This window comes from Danio rerio, chromosome 7 (genome assembly GCF_052040795.2).
Source record: "Danio rerio strain M-AB ecotype USA chromosome 7, GRCz13ab, whole genome shotgun sequence".
Lineage (NCBI taxonomy): Eukaryota > Metazoa > Chordata > Actinopteri > Cypriniformes > Danionidae > Danio > Danio rerio.
The window spans coordinates 21,190,405-21,213,576 of NC_141027.1; the positions used below are offsets into that span (position 1 = coordinate 21,190,405).

Genomic DNA, 23,172 nt, shown 5'->3' on the forward strand with positions numbered 1-23,172 from the left:
ACACTTCAACACCCTGAGATAGCGCAACAGCATCAACAACAACAACAACAGCAAAAATCAATACGGCCTCCGTCTGGAGGGATTTCTTCTTTTTTTTTTTTAAATCCCCAAGGAAAAAGTGTTCAATTGTGAAGGTTTCTATAACACTAAAAAGATGTCACAGGAAAGCGAGACAAAATCGTTAGCCATGTGGACATGCGCAAACATGCAAGGTCTCGCAAACAATGAGACAAGAGCGGACCTCACCGAGCCTCAAAATTCAATTAGAAAAGTTTTCTCAAAAATTCCGCGATTGACAAGAGTCCTTCAAGACCCGAATAGCCGCCCTGCGTCCCTTTCTCCCCACCCTCACCCGCTCTTTCAGCCCAGAATAGAGGAAAAAAGTAAAAATGAATCCACCACTTCCCTCACTCCCCCTTTTACTCTCCTTTTAAGACACACACATACACTCCCATTGCTTTATTGAGGCAGCTGCACCCTTTGACCTCTGCGCTTGTGGAATGTGTGTGTATGTGTGGGTGTGAGGGCGCGTGTGTGTGTGTGTGTGTGTGTGTGTGTGTGTGTGTGTGTGTGTGTGTGTGTGTGTGTGTGTGTGTGTGTGTGTGTGTGTGTGTGTGTGTGTGTGTGTGTGTGTGTGTGTGTGTGTGTGTGTGTGTGTGTGTGTGTGTGTGTGAGAGAGAGAGAGAGAGAGAGAGAAAGAAAGAAAGAACGGCGGGGGTCTCTTTTTCTCTATACAACAAAGGCTGTCGGATCGACAATGGAGTGGCAGAATAGAGTGTGTCCAGAGGGCCAATGAGTCGTGCTAGCTTGCTAAACCGGCGAGGGGGACAGAGTGAGAGTAAGAGATGAGGGAAAAAGAGTTTAAATTAAAAAAAGAGGAGAAAGGAGATGAGGAATATTTGTTTTTTCTTGGCACTCTCATAAAAATACAGCTTCTGATGCCAAGGGAAGCAGAAAGATGGGCCCATGTTCGGTGCTAGAAGTGTGTGTGTGTGTGTGTGTGTGTGTCTGTGTGTGCGAGGGGCCCAGCACACAGCAGGAGTGTGGGCCCAATGACTCATTGCTGCAAATGACATCAGCAGTGTCAGCCTCAAATACTGCCAAATGCTGCATTCAGAGAAGGATTCTGTGTGTGCGTGTGTGTCCAGGTTGTGCAGCTGTGCCACAGATAGACAAAGGTGTTCCGTCACACTTTGCCTCAGAATGTGTGTTTTGGGAAGTTGTGGGGGCACTTTGGAGATTTTCTTTTCAGTGCTCTCTCTCACACACACACTTGCCTTTATCGATCTCTGTGCTAGGGGCAGATATATGTGTGTTGTCGGCCATGCAGGATTGTATTTGTGATGACCATCCAGATGTGATTTGCTTTAAGGTCCAGTTTTGGCCGGGTCCTAAATTTCTACAGCTTAGTTGAGTTAAACCTAGCACTTGCTCCAAATGTGCTGCTGGCAGTGTTAAGGTCTCTGACCTACATGCACTGTATGTGTATCAATCCATGTGCTTTTACACACTAAAACAAAAACTAAAAGTCTGTTCACACCAACGGCAAGTACAGTAAAAATCATTCTAAATACAAGTGAATAAGTGAGTCCACATTCTCCGCACCACAACTGTAGTGTTATTAAAAATTATATTCTAGAAATTACACACTGCAACTAAATTGTCCTATTTTGTAACCTTTTTAACTGGCAGTGTGACAGAGGCTGTGCCTGAAAATTCTGCCTTTTAATTTTTTGCAGCTTTTACATGGTTTTCTATTTGGAGGGAGCTTTTTGTATTATGCACCCATGGCACCTCACTTTCTTACCGCATGCTACATCTCGTGGTTTTGATAGAGTGCTCCATGCACCTGCAGAAAACTCAAGATATGAAATAAGCACTTGATGTTATGCGCTCCAATATCAAAACCGTTGATACAGGAGTTGCCTAGTAACAAAAAAAGAGCAGCACACTGGTCTACTAATGTCAACAAGTAGTTTGGTGCATCTTGCATCTTGCATTTGATGTGATCGGCCTCTAAGAGTGTACGTTTTTTTTCACTGCAGAAACTCGTGAGTGCTGTTTTAAAAACTGCTCAGCTGTTAGTGCTTCTCTAACTGTCAAAGCCTTTAAAATATGCAGAGTGCTCTGTGATAAGTGTAAAATGCACATTCAGCACATGGCTACGCAGCGGGCATTTTAAAAACATTGCACTTCTATTGATAACAAAAACAAAAAAATGCTCTCATTTCTGCAATGCAAAAAAACGCTTCGGTGGACATGCACCCTAAACCCTGGTTTATACTTCTACTTCGTGTGATCTGCGTGATTCATGGTGCATGCCAAAACTTTCCGCCTGGACCTCCTTCACGGGATTCGACACTTGTAAACACTCGCTCTATCGGGTTCGCGCAGCTCTCTCTCCCACCCACACTCGTCAGCACTACCAAGCCGACCAATCACAGTGCTTGCGCTACGCTTCATTGTGACGTGTAGTTAAATTTTTTGAGAGGTGCGCTTCAGCAATGTTGAAGGTTATCTGTCCATTCGCAGGCTACGTCGGAGCATACGTGTGCAATTGATGCAGAATTATAAATTAACCTTAACGCCTGTTTCACACCGCAAGCGTCAGCGGCGCGTGAGCAGAGCGTGAGCAGCGCGTGTGTTTTCGGCGTCCATGTTAACAGATGAGAGCTTTCATACCGCACGCAGCAGCAGCGCGTCAGTGCGAGGCGTGAGCGTCGCCGAAGCAGCAGTGCAGCGATAGTTTCGGCGCTGGGTCTATTTTTGACGCGCTGCTCACGCTCAATTAAAGTGACAGTGCATTGATAATGACCAAAACACATTGAATGACAGTAAAAAGTAGCAATTTTACCCAATAAATGCGTTAATAATGTCAAATGGTTTATATATCATTCAAATGAACTTAAAACGATTAAAAACGGCAACAAACATTTATTTAGGCCCGAACTACAAGACCGAATGTAAAACAATTTTACTATCAGTTTTGCTTAAGTTGCACACTAGTGTTGTAGGAGAGGGGAAATAGAATATTTACGGGATTTGTAGTCCATAGAGAAGTGTATTGTGGGTAGTGTAGTGCGACACGCATTCTGGATTATGTGAGCTCGCTGTGTTCTGTGCAGCTAAGCAGAGGAAGAAAGTTTTAATCGGCTTTGTTTTATGTTCACTCGAGTTATTCCTACCGGGAGCTGTTTGCACTGTGAATCTGACAACACGAAAATAAGTAAAAGAATGGCATGCATTAATTACTTTTGTCCGTCTCATCATCTGCACGAGCATGAATTAACGAGCTGTTATTCTGCCGCTGGACATCACTGAAGCAGGGAAAGTAACACTAGTTTGATCATGTATAAATATCATTATAACTATATTGTATAAATATGACTATAACTAGGTCTACAGCAACCTGATAATCAAAAAACAAATGACATGATATCACAGGCGATTGTCTTCTGACTGTAGACACTTCTCATATAAGTTAGCTTTAGAAGCATACAGTACTATTTGATCTATACAATTTGTAAAATAAACATTTGCAGGTTAATGAAACAGCATAGGAGGGGCCTTGGTACAGATGAAAAGTTTAAAAAGTGTATTTGTATATAGAGGGGTAACTAGATAGAATAGACAGAGATAGGTTGATCTCAGCAGCAGCTGCCGAAGAGCTGCGCGCTGCAGACGCAGCTGGTGTGAAAGGCAAACGCCTGCGTGCTGCTACTGCTCGACATACGCGCTGCTCACGCTCTGCTCACGCGCCGCTGACGCTTGCGGTGTGAAACAGGCGTGAGACAGAAAGGCATCCAGGAACTGTGATTCCAAAATCTGCTTCACTTCCTGTCTCATAATACACCTTCTTCTGATCAAATTGATGCTGCACCTCTATGCTGTCTTCAATATTCCACAATTCTGTTCATTTTCAGTTGTTCAATGACAGTTGAGCTATTTAAAAATAAACATGTCATCTCAAAGTGTTGGTTGACATTTTGTCTGTCAATGTAATTTTTTGACCAGTGTTTTCCAACTTTGCCGAAGTGGTGGCGCAGTGGGTAGTGTTGCCTCACAGCAAGAAGGTTGCTTGTTTGAGCCTCGGCTGGGTCAGTTGGCATTTCTGTGTGGAGTTTGCATGTTCTCCCTGCATATGCGTGGGTTTCCTCCAGCTGCTCCGGTTTCCCCCACAGGTCCAAAGACATGGTACCGGTGAATTGGGTAAGCTAAATTAACTGTAGCATATGTGTGTAAATGAGATTGTATAGGTGTTTCGCAGGGATGGGTTGCAGCTGGAAGGGCATCCGCTGTGTAAAACATATGCTGCATAAGTTGGCGGTTCATTCCGCTGTGGTGACACCAGATTAATAAAGGGACTAAGCTGAAAAGAAAATGAGTGAATGAATGTCTGCAAATGAATGCAATTTCAACCATATACTGCTGTGTTAGAAGCAGAGTTAGGTCAAATCAGGAATAATATAACCTGGTTTCTTTGCAGCATTAAACAGAAATTCGAACAGCTATGAAAGATGATTAATAATGTTGTATTTTCCAAATTTGTCTTACTTTCCTCCGTTATAACTCAAACATTTTTTTGATCTTTCAGTGCAGAAGTTTGTTAAAATGAATGTGTGGATTTATGTTGAATGATTTTGAGAGTATAGGAGGATGCAGTATAAGTGAATTGGATGAACTTAATTGGCCATAGTGAATGAGTCTATGAGTGTATGTGTGTGTGTGTGTGTGAGAGCGTATGGGTGTTTCCCAGTAATGTTTTGTGGCTGGAAGGGCATCTGTTGCGTGAAACATATGCTGGGATAGTTGTTGTTTCATTCCGCTGTGGTGACCTCTGATAAATAGGAGACTAAGCTGAAGGAAAATGAATGAATGGACAATGCAAATCTATTTATAACCACTTGTAACCACTTATAACTACACGTGTAAAATCATGATTTGCAAATTGTATTGTATATTCTAAACATTAAAATGTGCATATTATTCAATAATATAACTGAAATCAGTATAAAAAGCTGAATAAATACACACATAAATAGACTGCATGGCTCAGCAATCTGTAAAAATGTGTTTTCTGCAGTTTTTGTGGGCGCAAATTCCATGTGGGCCTGGTTACAAGTCATGAGTTATTAGTCAAGCTTTAGTCAGATTGCTTAAAGAAGTAATAGCACACCTCTGCTCAACATGCCATGTTTTGAGGAATCACTCATGTCTGCAGCAGAAATGGCACGGAACGAGTTACACGGCAAAAGCTTAATGCTTATGGTTATGGATTTGCTTAAGTCCCCCAAGCATCACTAATAAAACGACTTTTTTTGGAAAGGTATTAAGATTTTGTTTTGGTCCAAAGCATGTTTCTGTTTGTTTCTTTAACAAAACAGGTGGTCTTTTCATTTTGATTTGTCACTCCATCCTCTCCTGCTACTCCTCCTCTCTCTCCAAACAATGCATTAAGGAGGGTCTCTCTCTCTCTCTTACTCTCGTCCACAAGCACAAACTCACCCAAACTGCATTGGGCTCCTCCTTCGACCCCCGTCTGCCCCTGCACCCCCGTCCTGCTCATGCAGCAGCTGCCAGGCTTCTTTGCAGGGGAAAATGATGTGTGTCCAAAAACAACCGATCACGCATTTTTTTCCTTCCCAATCGTAACTACTCCCCCCCCCCCCCCCCGTACACCTTCATCCACTCCTAATTTGTTCGTTTTCAGCATTCCAGTCCGTGAGGGTCCGATGCTGTGCAGGGTCCCTGAACAGTATAATGTGTTTCTCTGTCTCCTTCCCATAGCTATAACAGTAAACTGGGCTCCAGTCCTCTGTGCTGACAGACAGACAGATTTCTGGAGGGAGACTGAGCATTTAAGCATACCATTTATTAAATATCTGTTCAGTTGAAAAAAGAAAGTTCATCCAAAAATAACAAAAATACTTAATTTTTAAATATCTGTGAAACATATGTATTGCACATATACACACACACAGAATACAGTGCAAAAGACTTACAAAATACAAAACGACTTATTGCTGATTTGTTGTTTCGTGCATTATGACAATGGACCCTATCATGCACCCGGCGCAATAAGATGCAAGACATGTATGGTGCTATTTGTTGCTATTTTCAGACCAGCACAACCATAATTTTCAAGTTTTGGGTCACGTGTTTTAAATACCAAATCCATTTGCGCCACTTTGTGCACTTATAGGTGTTCCATTCTAAAAAGGAGGTGTGTTAAGGCGAATTGTTGGCGTGTTGCTATTTTGAGGAACTGAAATAGCCTGCGCTGTTGACCAATTGAAAGCTGGTCTAAAGTCCAGCGCAGATCGCGTTAGTTATGCGCCTATGCAGGCTCAAACACTTAATACACACAGGATGTACAACAAAACACAAATATCTTTGCATATGAAAAAATAAAGCATTAAAATGTTTCAAAAATGATTATTTACTACATAAAAATATTAAAACCACTGCCTCAATGCTTTCATCTTCTTCATCTCACCTGGCAGTTTGCATTTGTATAATGTTATTACTATTATCCCTATTATTTATTATATGCACATTTATATTTGTTTTAATAAAAACAAGTTTAGATTGGTCCACCTGTTGGGTTTGGACCATATCGGTATGTGTGTTTGGATAATAGTGTTTTTTGACCACACTTCGTTATTATTGTTCATTTATTCATTTGCTGGAAATTATAACGTAATTTAGAAATAGTTTTAAAACAAATCTGTGCACTTAACAAACAAAATTAAATATTTAGGCTAATGGATGTCTTCAGTGGAGTGCGTACAACACCTTATCCACGAAAGTAAAGGAGTAAAGAGTAAAAGTAAAGTAAAGAGAAAGTGGCCGAATGTAGGAGGCTCGTTCTTTATCTTCGTGCTAGAGATGGTCTGTAAAAATATTTTCTCGCTAGTGAAGCATTAAATTTTTCCACCTACAAAGTCCGCCATGTAAATAGCAAATGCACCATGTCACGACACAACTGACTCTTAAAGGAAATGTGAGATGAGACTCTGATTGGTTTAATGCACATTATGCTCAAAACGCACTCATAAGCAAAAGTGGATTGGGACACACCCTAGTGCTTTTGCTCCATGCGTTTTGGATTTTGCACCTACTGTAGATCAATAAAATAGAGCCCATAATGACAATACACAATTTATCAGTGTCTTTATTAGAACAGAATCAGAGAATATAGGTGAAAATAATCAAAATGCTGACTAGCTGGCGACTTTAAAAAAACAATGCTGTCAGGAAAAGTTAAGATCACCGTTTTGATAATATGACCTTATAATGTGCAAAAATTTATTTCACACACACTTAAAAAAGAAAAAAAAAACACTTTTAGGGAACAATTTTTATGAATGAACAAACTGCTTTATAAAATTGTGGCCAACAACAAACGAGGATCTGGGGTCCGTTCTTCGTACGTGGATTACTCAGTTAGCTGTATCATTAGCTGATCTCAGAGTTGTTGTCATAGCAACAGTTCTGCTAGCTCAAACCTGATCGGAAGCAGGTTCAATTCATATAAACAGGATTAGATCGGGTCAGTTCAAGCAAAGATAATAGAGAAAGTACCGAATTATTATATTTTCTTACAGTAGTAGTTATATACACTTGGGAAAATAGTAAATATTTTTAACTATATATATATATATATATAAAGTTAAAGTTATTAATAAAATTAATAAAGTTATATTAACAAAACTTATGCAATCTGCACCCTCGAAATGAAAGTACTAAGAGAAAATTTATTGATATGAACTTTTTAGATCGCTTCAGTACAATTTGTGTATGATAATAGAAATGCAGAATATGTGGCTTTTTAAAAAAAAAAAGAAATAATAAATTAATGCAGTCATGAACATGTTTTGACAGTTAATATACCAGTGATTATGCTTCACAAAAGTTGCAGACACCTTTACCAATATCAAAATGCTTTTGTAAACATCCAGTTATTCTATACAGCGATTTAAAAAAACGGCTACTATAATAAAGAAAATCTTTTCTAAATGTAGAACTAAATACATCGATTCGCATTGAAATACATGATAAATACTCTTGACACATGAAAGTGTAAAGCCTGCAGTTCACAACAAATGTGGAAGGTTATTGCGTGTCATTTAACAAACCGTTTACTGCTAATTTGATGTAATTTTGCTCACATGGATTATTGAATATTAATCAGATCAGATGTACGCTGCTGTGCCATCCGCCAATCGCTGCATTGCTGATCATGATTTCGAGGATCGATAGATCTGTCCTTCTCAACACGCGCAGCGATCTCAGATCAGTTCATCCAGACATTCTAATCTGATTCGCAAACTTGTTTGAAGAACCAAATTAGCCAGAGATCAGTTATCAAGATTAAAAGATCCAGGATCGGCAAAATCATCTTCGATCATTAAAGCGAGCTATGAAGAACGGACCCCTGTGCACTTTGGATTTGTTTAATTATGTTTGTATTAGGGCAACGCGGTGGCGCAGTAGGTAGTGCTGTTGCCTCACAGCAAGAAAGTCACTGGTTCGAGCCTCAGCTGGGTCAGTTGACATTTCTATGTGGAGTTTGCATGTTCTCCCCGTGTTCGCGTGGGTTTCCACCAAGTGCTCCGGTTTCCCCCACAAGTCCAAAGACATGTGGTACAGGTGAATTGGGTAGGCTAAATTGTCCGTAGTGCATGTGTAAATAAGTGTGAATGGTTGTTTCCCAATGATGGGTTGCGACTGGAAGGGCATCCGCTGTGTAAAAACGTGCTGGATAAGTTGGTGGTTCATTCCGCAGTGGCGACCCCGGATTAATAAAGGGACTAAGCCGAAAAGAAAATGAATGAATGAATGAATGTTTGCATTATATTATGTACATTATGCTTCTGTGTTGCTACAGGGACATTTGATTTTCTTATTAAATCTATTTGCTTGTTTTGATACATTATTTAAATATTATTCATGTAATTAGATTTTTTTTAATGGTACAAATAAAAATCTTTTGTGGTTTAACCCTGTATAAGTCTACATTTTGAAACCATTATGAATAAAATTGGTCTTAAAAAGTCTTAAAATTAGACTTTGTGAAACCTGCAGAAACCCAGTACTTTATTTTTCACAAAATTACATAAAGCTGCATTACAATAGCCTAAAGGGTCTTGAAGTATTTTTTTGACTGATATTGTGATTTGATTTGCAATTTTAATTTTGTGAAGTCAAGCTTCAGCTTAGTGTTCTGAATACAGCATAACTGTATACAGCATAGGAATACTGTATATTTATATTAACTGTCTATATAAACATGCATGCATATAAAATGCTCATTGTAATGTATCCATTTTCAAGACTGCATCAATCACTATTTTAATATTGAAAAGTTTAACTAATCGTCAGAATTTTCCATGCATGGTTTACGTTGTAACTGGTAACTGTGACAACATTAGTTGAATGAGTGCTTGCAGCCTACGCGAAGGCTGTATGGCGTTGGGGATAATGACTGAACTGATGGGATTTTGGTACAGGTTTTCATGTCATTCCTTCTGGAAATCACCTGATTGGTGATTGTTTTACTTTTAATAATAATTATCAAAAGTAATGAGTTGGCTTTCACAAAGTCAAGACCTGAATATTGTAGAAGCTGAATGGGATTGCTTGGATGGAGAAGGAAAGAAAAAAAAACAGTCAAATATAAAGCAGAACTCTAGGAAGCGCTGAATAAAACCTAGTATTATTACATTATTTGAGAGAACCTCTGGGCAGTCTCCCCAAAACAGTTCAAATAGTGCTTAGTGCCAAGGGAGAGTGTTTTATTATTATTATTTTCTATTTGTATCCGAGTAAAGAGACCGAGAATGAAACAGGGATACAGTATATTTACAGTACTGTGCACAAGTCTTGGAGCTGGTGGAGTTTATTGAATGCAAAATTATTAGCCCTCCTGTGAATTTTAAATTATTCATTTATTTTCCGTCTGCTTAGTCACTTTATTCAATAATGGTTGCCACAGTGGAATGAACCACCAAATTTAAATTCTTTTTCAAATTATGCGTCATTTTTGAAGCTGTTTAAAATTTGTGTGTGTGTTTGATCAGTATGGTAAAAGTCAATGCAGTCCAATTTGAGGAAAAATAATTAATTAGGAAATTTTATTAAAATCATTTTTAAGGTACAACAGGTAAAACTACGGTACACACAGATCTTATATACTGTCTGAAAACCACAGAATTGTTTAAAAGCGTTACACTTATAATTAACCAAATAACAAAACTAAGCATTTCATTCATTCATTTTCTTTTCGACTTAGTCCCTTTATTAATCTGGGGTTGTCACAGCGGAATGAACCGCCAACTTATCCAGCACATTGTACGCAGCGGATGCCCCTTCACTAAAAGCATTTTTCCAATACAATTTTGTAAACCTGGTCAATAAAAGATCTGTTCTCAAATGCACTTTTATATGTGACCTAAAGTCATTAGCAGTGACCGTGAACCACTTTGAGAAGCTGACAGCACTGTTTCATGAGCTGCTTGCGTTTAAGAACACAATTCCAAGCCTCTGAAAAGCCATAATTTCACTTAGCCGTATTATTACTATCAGGGTGCGTATTATACATTGACGATCGGGGGTCAAATTTTTTGGTTATGTTCAGTAATATGCTTTAGTGAACCAATTTCACTTATTCTATGGTCTGATGAAATTCTTGATTCTAATTGGCTGGAGGGTGTGCATTATTTTTATTGAAACGCACATGTAGTTCCAGTCAGTTTTGATCAGTTTGAAATGAACACGATTCTCCCAAAAGTTTATAGTTACCATAGCAACTAATGCACAGGAAACCGATGACTGTTAATGGCGGACGGGCAATCCGCAAAATTCGAAAAATCAATTATGCCACAAAATCAAGTTTTAAGAGATTTTTTTAAATGAGAATATAGTTGTTTTAAAGTCAAATTGACAGTTTATGTATAAGGATAGAGCGTGTTTAAAAATGTTGGAAGCTCCAGGCGGTCAGCGGCAGCTCTGTGAATGGCTCCAACAGAGCAAAGCTTATATCGGCCAGACCATCTCAGGACCTGCCGCTAAATCTAATCTCTTGAATCTTTTTTGTTAAAACGTGATATATAATTAATCTTTGGTGTATCTAACGGTCAGTCTTTGGGCTTTTTAACCTATTAGTTGGTCTCAGGTGTATTTTTTGGCAGATCGCAGAGAAACGTTTAATAATTAATTTATGACTGTAAATAATGTAATATTACACTGATCCTGCGTGTCTGGCTAATTGCTTTTGTTTTAAAGAAGATAAATAAAGCGTGATTCTCTTACCTGTCCCGATATGTTTTTTTCATTTTGGAAAATTTCCCTACTTATTTAAAAGCGAAGATTTCTGAAATAACTTTAGTCTTTGGCTGCTTTCTCTTCAATCTCTTGCCCTTCAACTGGTGTTTCATAAGATTTCTGACGTGTGTCCTGTGGTCCTTCGCCTCCACGTCGTGCATTAAAATCCTTTAAGGCACGGCAAGTCGTTGATTATCACTTGCATATTTAATTTAATTATTATTAATGTTAATATTTTTTTGGCGCGAACATGCATTTACAATGGCATGAACCATTATGGGGGTGGTCATATGCATATTGAAATTTTCTATTATTTAATTCTTAATATTATTTAAGATACAGATCAGAGCAAACTATTTCTTAACTATTAAAAAGCAGACCGCCCCCATACATTTTGTTTTGATGTCCTTCAGAGGGATTAAGCGTTAATTAATTAAACTGTCCTGTAATTCACACTTTGATTATGATTTCAGTTTTATTTTTGTTAATCTTTTAGTCCTGCCTTTTGACTCTCATGAACATGAACAAAAACTGTAGCATCGTTGTTGTAGGATACTTTTTTTTTTTCAGTTTTCCTTGGCAAACTATCACGCTAATGAAATTTCCATTCTGTCTTTAGTGCTGGTCTTTTTACCGGACTAGCAAAGAAGCACATTGACCAAGGTACGCTTGCTAGTCCTGCAGCCTGATAGAAAAACCTGATGCTTTTAATAGCGAACAGACATGCAGAAATGGAGAGAGAGAGAGAGAGTTTGGATAGCTACTAAACACTCCAAGATGTTTGAACGCACTTCTGGAGACATAATATTCAGGGGTTCATACTTTCATAGTGTATATCTACACACACACACACACACACACACACACACACACACACACACACACACACACACACGCACACACACACACACACACACACTCAAATACACACAGAGATTTGCTGCCACACAAGGGAATCCCCTTTGAGACCTCAGCTTCATTATGATCTGGCTTACCTCAGCATAGACTGGAGTGTGAGCTCTTTGTTGGCTCTGTCAGGGAGCGAGAAAAGGAGAGAGAGAGTGATAGAAAGAGCTCACAGCCGTGTCAGTATTGAACACTCGGGTCTGTCTGTGAAACCTATCCCTCCCATTTTTCCCCCCTATTCGGAGCCCCTCTTCTGCACTACTGGAGCTAAACTCTTTTTGTTTTTATTAATGAATGCCGTGCTGTCACCCGTCTGCTGACACATGTAATGCTCACATTCATCCATGTACTGGACTGGCAGGGAACACACACACACACACACACACACACACACACACACACACACAAATGCACACACACATATAAGCCCCCTCCCCCCTGTGTGGTTGTGACCTCATAACCTTGTTGTCATTGGGTATCCATCTGCCATCAGGGCACAACAGGACAGAGGGAGAGTGTAAGACGGAGAGGAGGCTGTCAAATGTCAAGCCCTCCCTCCATTCTGACTTGTGAAAAACACTAATGACTTTTCCTTTTTCTTCCCCAGCCAATAGTTTTCATTAGGACGGCCATTACTGACTCGTGCTCGGTCATTACTTGCTCGCTCTTTCACTTTATTGGCATATTTATGTTTCGTTAAGCAGTGGATAAAAGTGTTTTCTGAGTTCTACAAGAGCTGTATGTCAAAGTAATTAGTCAGGTGCTTAACTGTGCCGTGTTTGGTAAAGGAGAAGACTGGGTAAATGGACTGATTAACTAAAAAAAAGGAGATATTTACTGGATGAATTTGATTTACTTACCTCATTTTGGCCCTGCATTATTGAAGTGTTTTTTTAATGGGCTGTTGTAGATTATAAATATTTTTTTTTATTTAGTTTAAATACATGTTCAGTTTACATTAAATTTTTTGTACTGGAATTTTTTTAATTGTTTTAGTTATATTTTTATTCCAAGTTTAATTTTACTCTATGTTTTAGTTTTATGTGTTCTTGACATTTATATTTGTTAAACATGCAAATATTGTCATGGCAACTAACTAAAAAACAGTCCAATTTACTGAAATAAAAGGAAAACTATTTAGTTAACAGCTTTTTAATTTTGTTTATTTTAATAAAATGTTAAACATAAAACGAGATTAATAAAACAAAAAATATAAACTTATTTTTTTGTTTTGTATGTATGAATGTATGAATGCATGTATATATATGTATGTGTGTGTGTGTGTGTGTGTGTGTGTGTGTGTGTGTGTGTGTGTGTGTGTGTGTATGTATATATATATATATATAGTTTTTTTGTTTATTTTAGTTTTTATCTGGTTTTGTGTTCGTTCGTTAATTTCATTTGTTAGTTTGTTGGTTCGGTTGTTTGTTGGTTGGTTGGTTGGTTCATTTATTTGTTTGTTTTATTTATTTGTTCATTTGTTTTGTTTATTTATTTCATTCATTTATTCATTTTGTTGGTTCGGTCATTTGTTTGTTGGTTTGTTTGTTCATTTGTTTTTTTTGTTTTTTTCATTCATTCATTCATTTTGTTAATTCATTCATTTGTTTGGTTGCTAGTTCATTCATTTGTTTGTTGGTTCGTTCATTTGTTTGTTCGTTCAATCGTTTGTTTGTTTTATTTATTTGTTCATTCATTTTGTTTGTTTTGTTTGTTTGTTATTAATTTATTCATTTTCTTGTCGGCTTAATCCCTTTATTAATCCAGGGTCGCCACAGCGGAATGAATAGCCAACTTATCCAGCAAGTTTTTATGCAGCGGATGCCCTTCCAGCCACAACCCTAACCCTAACCCTTCTCTAGGAAACATCCACACACACACATTCACACTCACACACACACACTCTCCGGGCAATTTAGCCTACCCAATTCTCCTGTACCACATATCTTTGTTTAGTTGGGGGAAACCAGAGCACCCGGAGAAAACCCACGCGAAGGCAGGGAGAACATGCAAACTCCACACAGAAACGCCAACTGAGCCAAGGTTCGAACCAGCGACCTTCTTGCTGTGAGGTGACAGCACTACCAACGGCGCCACTGCCTCGCCTGTTTGTTATTCATTCGTTTGTTATTCACTTGTTTGTTCGTTCGTCCGTCCGTCCATTCATTCATTCTTTAATTCTATTTATATATTTTTATTTATTCATTTATTCAGTTAATTTATTAACTTATTCCAGTATTCCTTTAAGTACCTCAGTCTAAACTTATTTTAGTTGGTTTCTAAGGTGACATTTTTAAGTTTAGCTTTACATTTTTCCATACCAGAGCAGTTTGTGAGAACTGAATTCACGGAAAATCAAGGAGTGTTTACAAAGGACACATGAACCAAATAAATATATCACAAGGCTTAAAAAGACTTATGTAATATAGTGTACACACAGTATGAACAACTTTTATTGTTTATTGTCATACAACAGATATGATTTCATTGCAAAGAAAATAATGTGGTTCTTCTAAACATCTCCCTTTGTGTTCCTCGGCATACAGAAAGTCATATGGTTCTTCTGGAGCAGCATGTGCAGGGCTGGATTACGGATAGAGCCAATGGGCCCAACGCCCCGGGACCTCCGATTGCCAGGGGCCTTCAAAGCCTCAGGCTGCGCACCCCAAGACTGCCAAAGTAAGCTCAACACCAGGGCCCTCAGCACAAGGCCAGCAGACATTTCCTCATTTCAGCCTGAATATCAAATGAACCGCTGAGTAGCATGTGCCAAACATGTCTCCGCTCATTTTCACTTAGGCCTATATGGAATATTTTCCCCTTCATTTAATGTATACATTGGTGAAGTCCTGAATCTTTACATTTCTTCAAAATCTTTAGAAGTAAAGATGGAAAATTTATATTGTAAAAGAAAATGACTTGGTAATGTGGATGTAATGGCATTTTTTCATTTGTTTTCATTTAGAATTTAAGGGTCAGTAGATTTTTTTTTGTGGTCTTGATGGAAATCTCTTTTGAAAGAAATTTTTGTGCAAATAATTGCTGCATTAGATTGATACTGTAATACTTATAATACTGTAAAAATAGTAATTTAGCCAATATTATTGAAATTTCAAATAACAGTGTTTTGAAAATAGACTTTAAGATTGTAAAGGCTTTAGGGCAGGAGTGTTCAAACTCGGTCCTGGAGGGCCACGGTCCTGGAGAGTTTAGCTCTAACCCTAGTCAAACACACCTGAACCAGCTAATAAAGCTCTTACTAGATATACTAGAAACTTCCTGGAAGGTGTTTTGAAGCAAGTTAAAGCTAAGAGGAGGACATGACCCTCCAGGACCGAGTTTGGACATCCCTGCTTTAAGGTAATTTCTACGATGCAGAGCTGAGTTTTCAGCAGACATTGCTCCAAATTCTAGCCACAAATTATCCTTTCGAAATATTCCAATTCTTCTTGGTACTCAAGATACATTTTTTTTGTTGTTGTTGAATGTTTGTGGGAATGAAATCCAAAAAGAACAGTATTGATAAATGAAATTTTTTTTAGCAACATTGTGAATTCTCACAAAGAATACATTTTAAAGTTAAACAAAACTTTTATGAAGCTGTATGTTATGAAAATATTTGTTTCACGTTTTATCAACATTCAAGTACTTACCTTATGAAATTTGTTTGGTTAAGTCTTTTAGGAAGCACTCCCCCCTTAATTCCTAAAAGACTAGATTTAGCAAATAAACTGAATTGTTCATAAAACTGGCGTTGAATTTGTATGAGTTTATGCCAACAGAACTGTGTGGATTTAAAGTAAGTTCTGACCTCCCTCCACAAGATTTAGTTTTGATTACTGCTCCCAAATAGGATCTTTTAAATGTCCGGGCAGAAAACAAATTTTCCCCCCTTGGAACACAATATACTTCATTTTAAGTAACATTTCAAATTTTTTGAACCAGTATCTTTTGCTGTAGAGGTTCCTTTTCTGCAGAAGATCTTGCTGCCCTAAAAAACTAAATAAAATTGTTGTGAAAAACATGTAACAAAACAATAAAACAATCTTACATATTTTTTAGGAACAATATAACAGAAAACTTTGGCGGTTTTTAAACCTTAACTTTTAAAAAACAAGGTAAACCTTGAAACCGGTTATCATCCCATCCCTACAGCTAACCCAGTTGATCATTTACCACGAGGGCAGATGTGTCAGCGATAGTAGTTCTAACCCCGAATCCCACTGCAGCGGATTTGGAAGAGTTCCTCGGCACACCATGCCAGCATTACAGTTCATAAATAACGGCGCGTCCTTCCCATGACACATTTACTTGTTGAAATTTGTATGATTCATAATGTGGAAACAGTGTTTGTAATGAACTGCCTTTTGATAAATTTTAATTAAATCCCATTAAACCCGACGCTTTGTCGTATGTGGAAAAGGCAACTGACAGTAGTTAATTAGCCTGTTTAAGCGCAGCTTGCTTTTATAATGCATTTTGCTTTGTCATCATCCTGCTTTTGCCTGTAATTAGGTGTGACAGCGCGAGAGACGCGACGTGAGGGCCGGGAAGAACAAGTGCAAGATGGAGACAGGTAAGTGTGGAGAGAGCAGCTGAGCGGTTTTTATGCTTGCACAGGCATAAATGCATGTCATTGTAAAGCTTTTAAATCCATCATTCACATCCTCATATCAGTCAAATTCCGTATCTGTCCTATATCTAAGGCCTATACTGTATGCTATTGTTTTAAAAACAGCTTCTGAAACATGTTATGAATATTTACAAGCAGTAGTGTGTAGTATTATCATCACTTGACCTCATCATGTTGCAAGCAAAGTGGTAGCTATCATCTTGGTAATGTTTTGTTGTTGTTTTTGTTGGTATTATATTTGCTATTAAGATAAAGCTGTATGCAGGATATGATTTTCAATTTTTCTTTTTTTTTCTTTTCTTTTCTTTTTCTTTTCCTTTTCTTTTCTTTTCTTTCTTTCTTTCTTTCTTTCTTTCCTTCTTTCTTTCTTTCTTTCCTTCCTTCCTTTCTTCCATCCGTCCTTCCTTCCTTCCTTTTTTTTCGACCAACTGACCCCATCTCTACTTCAGACCTAAATGTTGCAAGCAAAGTGGTAGCTATCATCTTGATAATGTTTTGTTGTTGTTTTTGTTGCTATTATATTTGCTATTAAGATAAAGCTGTATGTTGGATATGATTTTCAATTTTCTTTCTTTCTTTCTTTCTTTCTTTCTTTCTTTCTTTCTTTCTTTCTTTCTTTCTTTTTCTCGTCCGTCCATCCTTTCTTCCTTCGTTTGTTTTCTTTCGACCAACTGACCCCATCTCTACTTCAGACCTAATTGCTAATATATGACATACAATAGTGTAAGGTTATGGATAAATATTGCAAAAAACAGCAAATTGTTGTATGAATGCAATATTTTCACTCAAAACACACGGGAACTTCAGCATGAATCTATTTTACCTCCAAAGCTGATGTAATGAAACTCCCGTGCACTTTGTGCCTGTTTATTGATGCCAAAGGTTTCTCGAGTAGCCAGCGAATCGAAAAACTACATTAAATGCTGTATGAGATGGGATGTGAGTTGGGAGTGATGATGTGTAGCAAAATACCACTTCCTGTCCGTTTTATGAGCAAGCTATTAAACATTATATAACATGTTGTTGAACCACTATTTCTAGATGGGATTTAAGCTTTGCAATATGATAACTGCACAATCTACAATCGCTTTGACTGGTATTTTAACTAGGGGACTGTTTTCTTGACACTTCTGCTTCCAAACAGTGTTCAGTGCAGTTTACTCTAGTACATATTCATTTTAAAACAGTGTTAGAATAAAAATGCTCCTAGCCCATATTGGCCTTTTGATTAGACAAGCCCTTCACTGTAAATAGAAATGCTGGCTTCCACAAGATTCCCTAACACAAAATTAATTAGGTTACCTTAAATGTTTTTGTAAATTTAGGTGGATTGAACATAAAACATTTAATTTGTCCTCCAAAAAACTCAAGAATTGTGTTGATTCAGCTTATTTTAAATGAGTAGTTTGAACAACCATTTTTTTTTTTTTTTTTTTTTTTTTTTTGGAGTGTCCGTATTGTTTTCCAGTGTCTCCTTTTGTGGTTCTACAATAACGAGTTCACACGTACAGATATTTTGAATGAATAGAATATGCATTTTTTTCATGCTGCTTCGAGCGCAGTGTCTAGCTCGGTCTCATAATGCTCCTGTAAAACTTTTGTGCTCCCGAAATTAGGAAAGTGGGCAAAAGTGGACAAAATAATTTGGATTAAGAGATGTTTGGACCTGGAATGTGTCTCTTTGTGCCCTAAACACTGAAATTCATCTTAACATGAACCCAGAATGAGTGCATTTTATTGTTGCGTTCATTCATTCATTCATTTTCCTTCGACTTAGTTTGTATTTCAGAGGTCGCCACAGCATAAAAAACCGCAACCCACCACTGGAGGAAAAACATACACCATTCACACACACATATACATGTCTTTGGATTGTGGCCACGCAAACACGGGGCGAACATGCAAAATCCCAACTTGCCCAGCTGGGACTCGAACCTGCAACTTTCTTGCTGTAAGGCGACAGTGCTAACTACCGAGGCACCTTGCCGCCCCATCGTGGCATACTATATATATATATATATATATATATATATATATGCACCATATACAATTAGATTTTAAGTATGGATTGCATAAATTGGACCTCCAATTCTGCAAATGAATTCAGTTTATTCAATTTAATTGAGGTAGCCATTGAGTTCTCAATAATTAACTAGAGAAGCAAAGCCTTGTTTGAAGATTTATAATCAGTTCAGTGGTTTTTCACCCATACTGAGTACATACTCCCAAACCATGCATTATGTTTCCTCCTCCAAGCATAACCCCCACCACCTACCTAATCCTCCTGAACCTCGCTTCCCTTCCTTCATCCCTCCCGCCATTCCCCCATGTTCCCCATGCACGCCTACCAAAAAACTAATTTCCTCCTGCACCCTTGAGCGATGTGTGCCACGCTAATTGCGCAAAGGTGGAGCGGCGCTTTGGTCTGTGTTTGTGTGCGAGATATATTCTAATGGCTGCGTTGTAAATTGTGTTTCTTACGAGTGTCCGCTCTGCTAGGCATAGTTCCAGGGCTTCCTGTGCCACCTGGGCATCTTAAAGTCTGCCAGTCTGTCGGTACAGGAGACCCAGCTGGACGGAGGACTGTGATGGTGTGTTGGTGGAATCGTTAATGAAGATTTAGTGCCAACAACATTAGCCGTCTTGAGGCTCAGACCCACCCAAGAGCCCCCGGGGTGTGCAACCTTGAGCTTGTTGCCCTCTATGCGTTCATGTCTCCAATTGTTCGTGGCGAGATACATTTGTGCTCGTGCTGGGATTTGTTTCTTATAGGAAGTGTTTATGTTGGTCCTTGAGATAATTGAAAAGAAAAGAAAATAAAGTGCCACGTCCTTTTTTTACATTTTTCTCTAAGCTGCAATTTTCATCCAACACCTCGGTGTTCATTAGCAACACATGTGTGCTTAATAAAGGTATGTGGGGTGGTTACTGTGGAAGGTGTGAAAATGCTACAAACAAACTAATCCATTCCAGACTCACCGACAGTCAAGTTTCAGGCGTGAATTGCTCAGTGTTGGACTGGAGCACTAGTTTTATAACTGTATTGTTTAGATCTTATTCAGATTACACCATATATAAGTTCTGACAGGAATGAAAACATGAGATCTCATCTCATCTGTCTCATCTGTTTACTATTTAATTTTTTTTCTGCAGTGCTTTGGGTCTATGAAAAGCACATTACAAGTTTGAAATGCATTATTAACTGTTTGCAACTTCCAGATTTGTTTGGATGTGTACAATCAATGTTTTATAAAAACAGTCCAGATAATATGGAACATTTTTACTAAGTTATTAATGCACATATCATTGCCCATTTTGATTAAATATACAAGAAATTATTTGAAAATAACTATGATTAATTTGTATTATATTTAATTATATAACTGTTTATAATTCATCAATAATTTGTAATGTTATAAATAAAAGTCTATTATACCGTATTGTACATAGGGTTGTGTTAATAGATAATGCCATCATCCATTGCTGAATCTCTGCCCCGTCGCAGCAGCAACACGCTTGTGAAAAATACACACGTTGGCCCTGTTTACAGTAAAATGTTTTGGTTTTAAAATGGCATTTTATAACGAAAACGATCCACGTCCACATTGCCGTTTCATCTAACATTTCTGAAAAGCCCTCTTTCCACACTATACTGCTGAAAACGCACATCACGTGAACACACACACAGGCATGCGCTGCAGCATACACGGACATCTGAGCTACAGGACGTCAATGGGTGCTTTAAGCACAAATTCCCAAAGAGCAGTGCACATCGGACCGTTTATCAAGGATGTACCGATGTACCGTGTCTCACTATAGTTGTTAAACGTGATATTTGATTAACCTTGTTTCTATCTACCAACTCTTCTGTCTTTTAAATCTGTCAGGTAACATGTTACAGTGTCAGTACACTGCTTCAATCTTTCACGCTTGTACTTAGTAATTTTAGCAACAACCTCAGATACTGTTGGTTGGTTCCTGTTGATTTTGCACCTTTTTGTTTACTAACCAAGTTTGTCGACGCCATTATAATGACTCTGATCACTCTGCCTGTTGAGTAGTTGAAACGTAGTTGAAACGCTACAAATAATCAATTCATTTTTAATAATTAATTATTCATAAATAATAATTCACTGGCTCTGATGACTATGCCTACGTCCATCGCAATGTTTCACATTAGATATCGTACGATGCTAAATTGGTCAACATCGCCCAACCCTGCTTATGCAGTCAATTGGTGAAGTTTTTTTCCTTAAGACTGTCGCCACTGGCTTGCTTGGTTTCGACTTGTGAAGCTGCATATTGATGGATTTGCTCTTCAGAGTTTGTACTTTCAGCAGTGAAAATTAAACCACACTGAACCGAACAAAGCTTCAACTCTGAAAACTGGACTGACACAGTTTTTTGTTTGTAGATTATTCCATGCAAAAGGTATTTAAAAGCTATTTTCCCCATCTCAGTCCGCACTTTATTAACAAACAGTTAATAAATAGCTAAGGACAGGCTTTTTACAAATGTAATTTTGTAGATATGATGGGAGTAAACCCAGTACAGATTTGAAAACCAGGATATGCCAATACTTGAGCCTACGAATGGACAAAGCAGACCAACCTACCCTCGTATACAGCACACAATGATGAATATGATATTTAAAATTAGTTCTAAATCTTAGTGCACCATGGTAAACAGTATCCAATGCATTCAGGCTTTGAGACTAAGCATGCATATGGATAACATTACCGTAGTCCAATATCGACATAAAAGTTGCCTCAACCAGTTTGTTTTTAGCATCAAAAGAAAGGCAGTTCTTAATTCTAAAATAGCTTAAAATCCCCAGTTTTTCACCAGTTGCTGAATGTGAGAACTAAATGAAAGTTTATCATCAATTTAAATTCCAAGATATTTGTACTGGGACACCAATTCAATCAGGTAGTAGTAATAGAACCTAGCTTTTGCTTTGTTTTGAATTTGAAAATAACATAGGTTTTGTTTTATCGTAATTTAAAACTAGTTTTAACTCAGATAAATTATGTTGAAGTACATTTAAAAGCAATCTGTAGTTGAAAAAGGGCCAGATTGGGTGTAGATGCAACTGTGTATATGATCATCAGCAAATAATTAGCAGCAAATAAAAATAATTAAAATTAGCATTTTTGATATTTTGATCAATAATATTTATAGTAAAAAGAAGAGGCCCCAGTACCAAACCCTGTGGAACTTGCACACATTGATTTTAATTTGTAAGATAACTTTAAACCAACCAATAACTTGATCAGATAAACCAATACTTTGATAATTTACAGAAAGGAATTTAAAGAAATTGCACAATAAATTGAACTGAATTGAATATTGGGCTTTAAAACAATTGCAAAGTTTTCTTTTAATTTACTTAACTTTTTATCTGATTGAGTCTCTCATATGGATCACATCATGAGCCAAAATGTGAGGGTTTGGAACTGTTATTGAACCCTAGGACATGTTTGGCATTTGTCATACACAAGTATATCCCTCACATACTCATTTCTATTCATAAAAAATTCAAAATGGCGTCTCCCCTTACTAAAATAGCCTGAGAAACGGTACAAATCATGCCACTATAAATAATTAAAAGCAGCACTGCGTTGCATTATCATCACTTGACCTCATCATGTTGCATGCCTCATTTAGCAAGGCTAATGTGGTTGTTTTTATTTGATTTTATTTCAGATTTGTGTAAATGATGTTAACTTTTGGCTGTCTGGTCATTATAAAGGTCATTAAAAAGATGTTGAAATTCACCACTGAACACTTTAGTTGCACAGTAAGGGCATGTTGAACAAATTGCATATTGCTGCACTATAATGGTTCAGTTGTGTAGCATTCAGAACTGAATTAAGGATGGCCTGAATTCTCAGTTGCAATCCTTATTATGAATTGAGGTAGCAAGCAGGATGCATTGAACTGCATAATGCATATAAGAAGTGGAATGAATTTAAAATGCATGCATCTGTAATTAACTAGAAAGGCACTTGTTTTTTTTTATGTATATTCATGAAAGCTCAGTGGTTCTTAACCTTTTTGACACAAAGGCCTCCAAATTGTCTACAAAATCATCGACTTAAGAATGTGTACTATTACTTGAGTAAATTTTAAGTGGTGCACACTCAAAACATGACTTTTGCTGCTTGTTCAAATTACTTAATTAAAATGAGTTGAAGCAACACAAATCTTATTTTTTTGTATCAACTTAATTGGTTTATGGCTTTTGCTACTTTTTCAAACTACTTATGAACTTAAATGTGTAAAAACAATGGAGTTTTTTTAATTGA

At 37.6% G+C, this 23,172-nt stretch overlaps 2 protein-coding genes across 9 annotated transcripts in view; one reads left to right on the forward strand and one right to left on the reverse strand.

Annotated features, from left to right (window-relative positions):
• Window positions 1–23,172, reverse strand: part of LOC147843097 (uncharacterized) — a 552,330-nt gene that overhangs the window by 153,627 nt on the left and 375,531 nt on the right. The window lies entirely within an intron of this gene.
• The window catches only part of LOC147835961 (uncharacterized), a 133,365-nt gene that overhangs the window by 6,231 nt on the left and 103,962 nt on the right, over window positions 1–23,172 (forward strand). For 3 of the 8 annotated variants that reach the window (XR_015495545.1, XM_087260949.1, XM_087260950.1), the window contains exons 3-4: window positions 14,778–14,910; window positions 16,747–16,807. Coding sequence is in view for 3 of the 8 variants with exons in the window: in XM_087260949.1 (XP_087117075.1) it covers window positions 14,805–14,910; window positions 16,747–16,807 (167 nt within the window). In the remaining 5 variants the exon portion in view is untranslated. Of the gene's footprint in view, window positions 1–14,769; window positions 15,400–15,563; window positions 15,980–16,746; window positions 16,808–23,172 lie in introns of those variants that run through there. The other 5 variants (XR_015495542.1, XM_087260948.1, XR_015495543.1 and 2 more) reach the window with 4 other exon arrangements.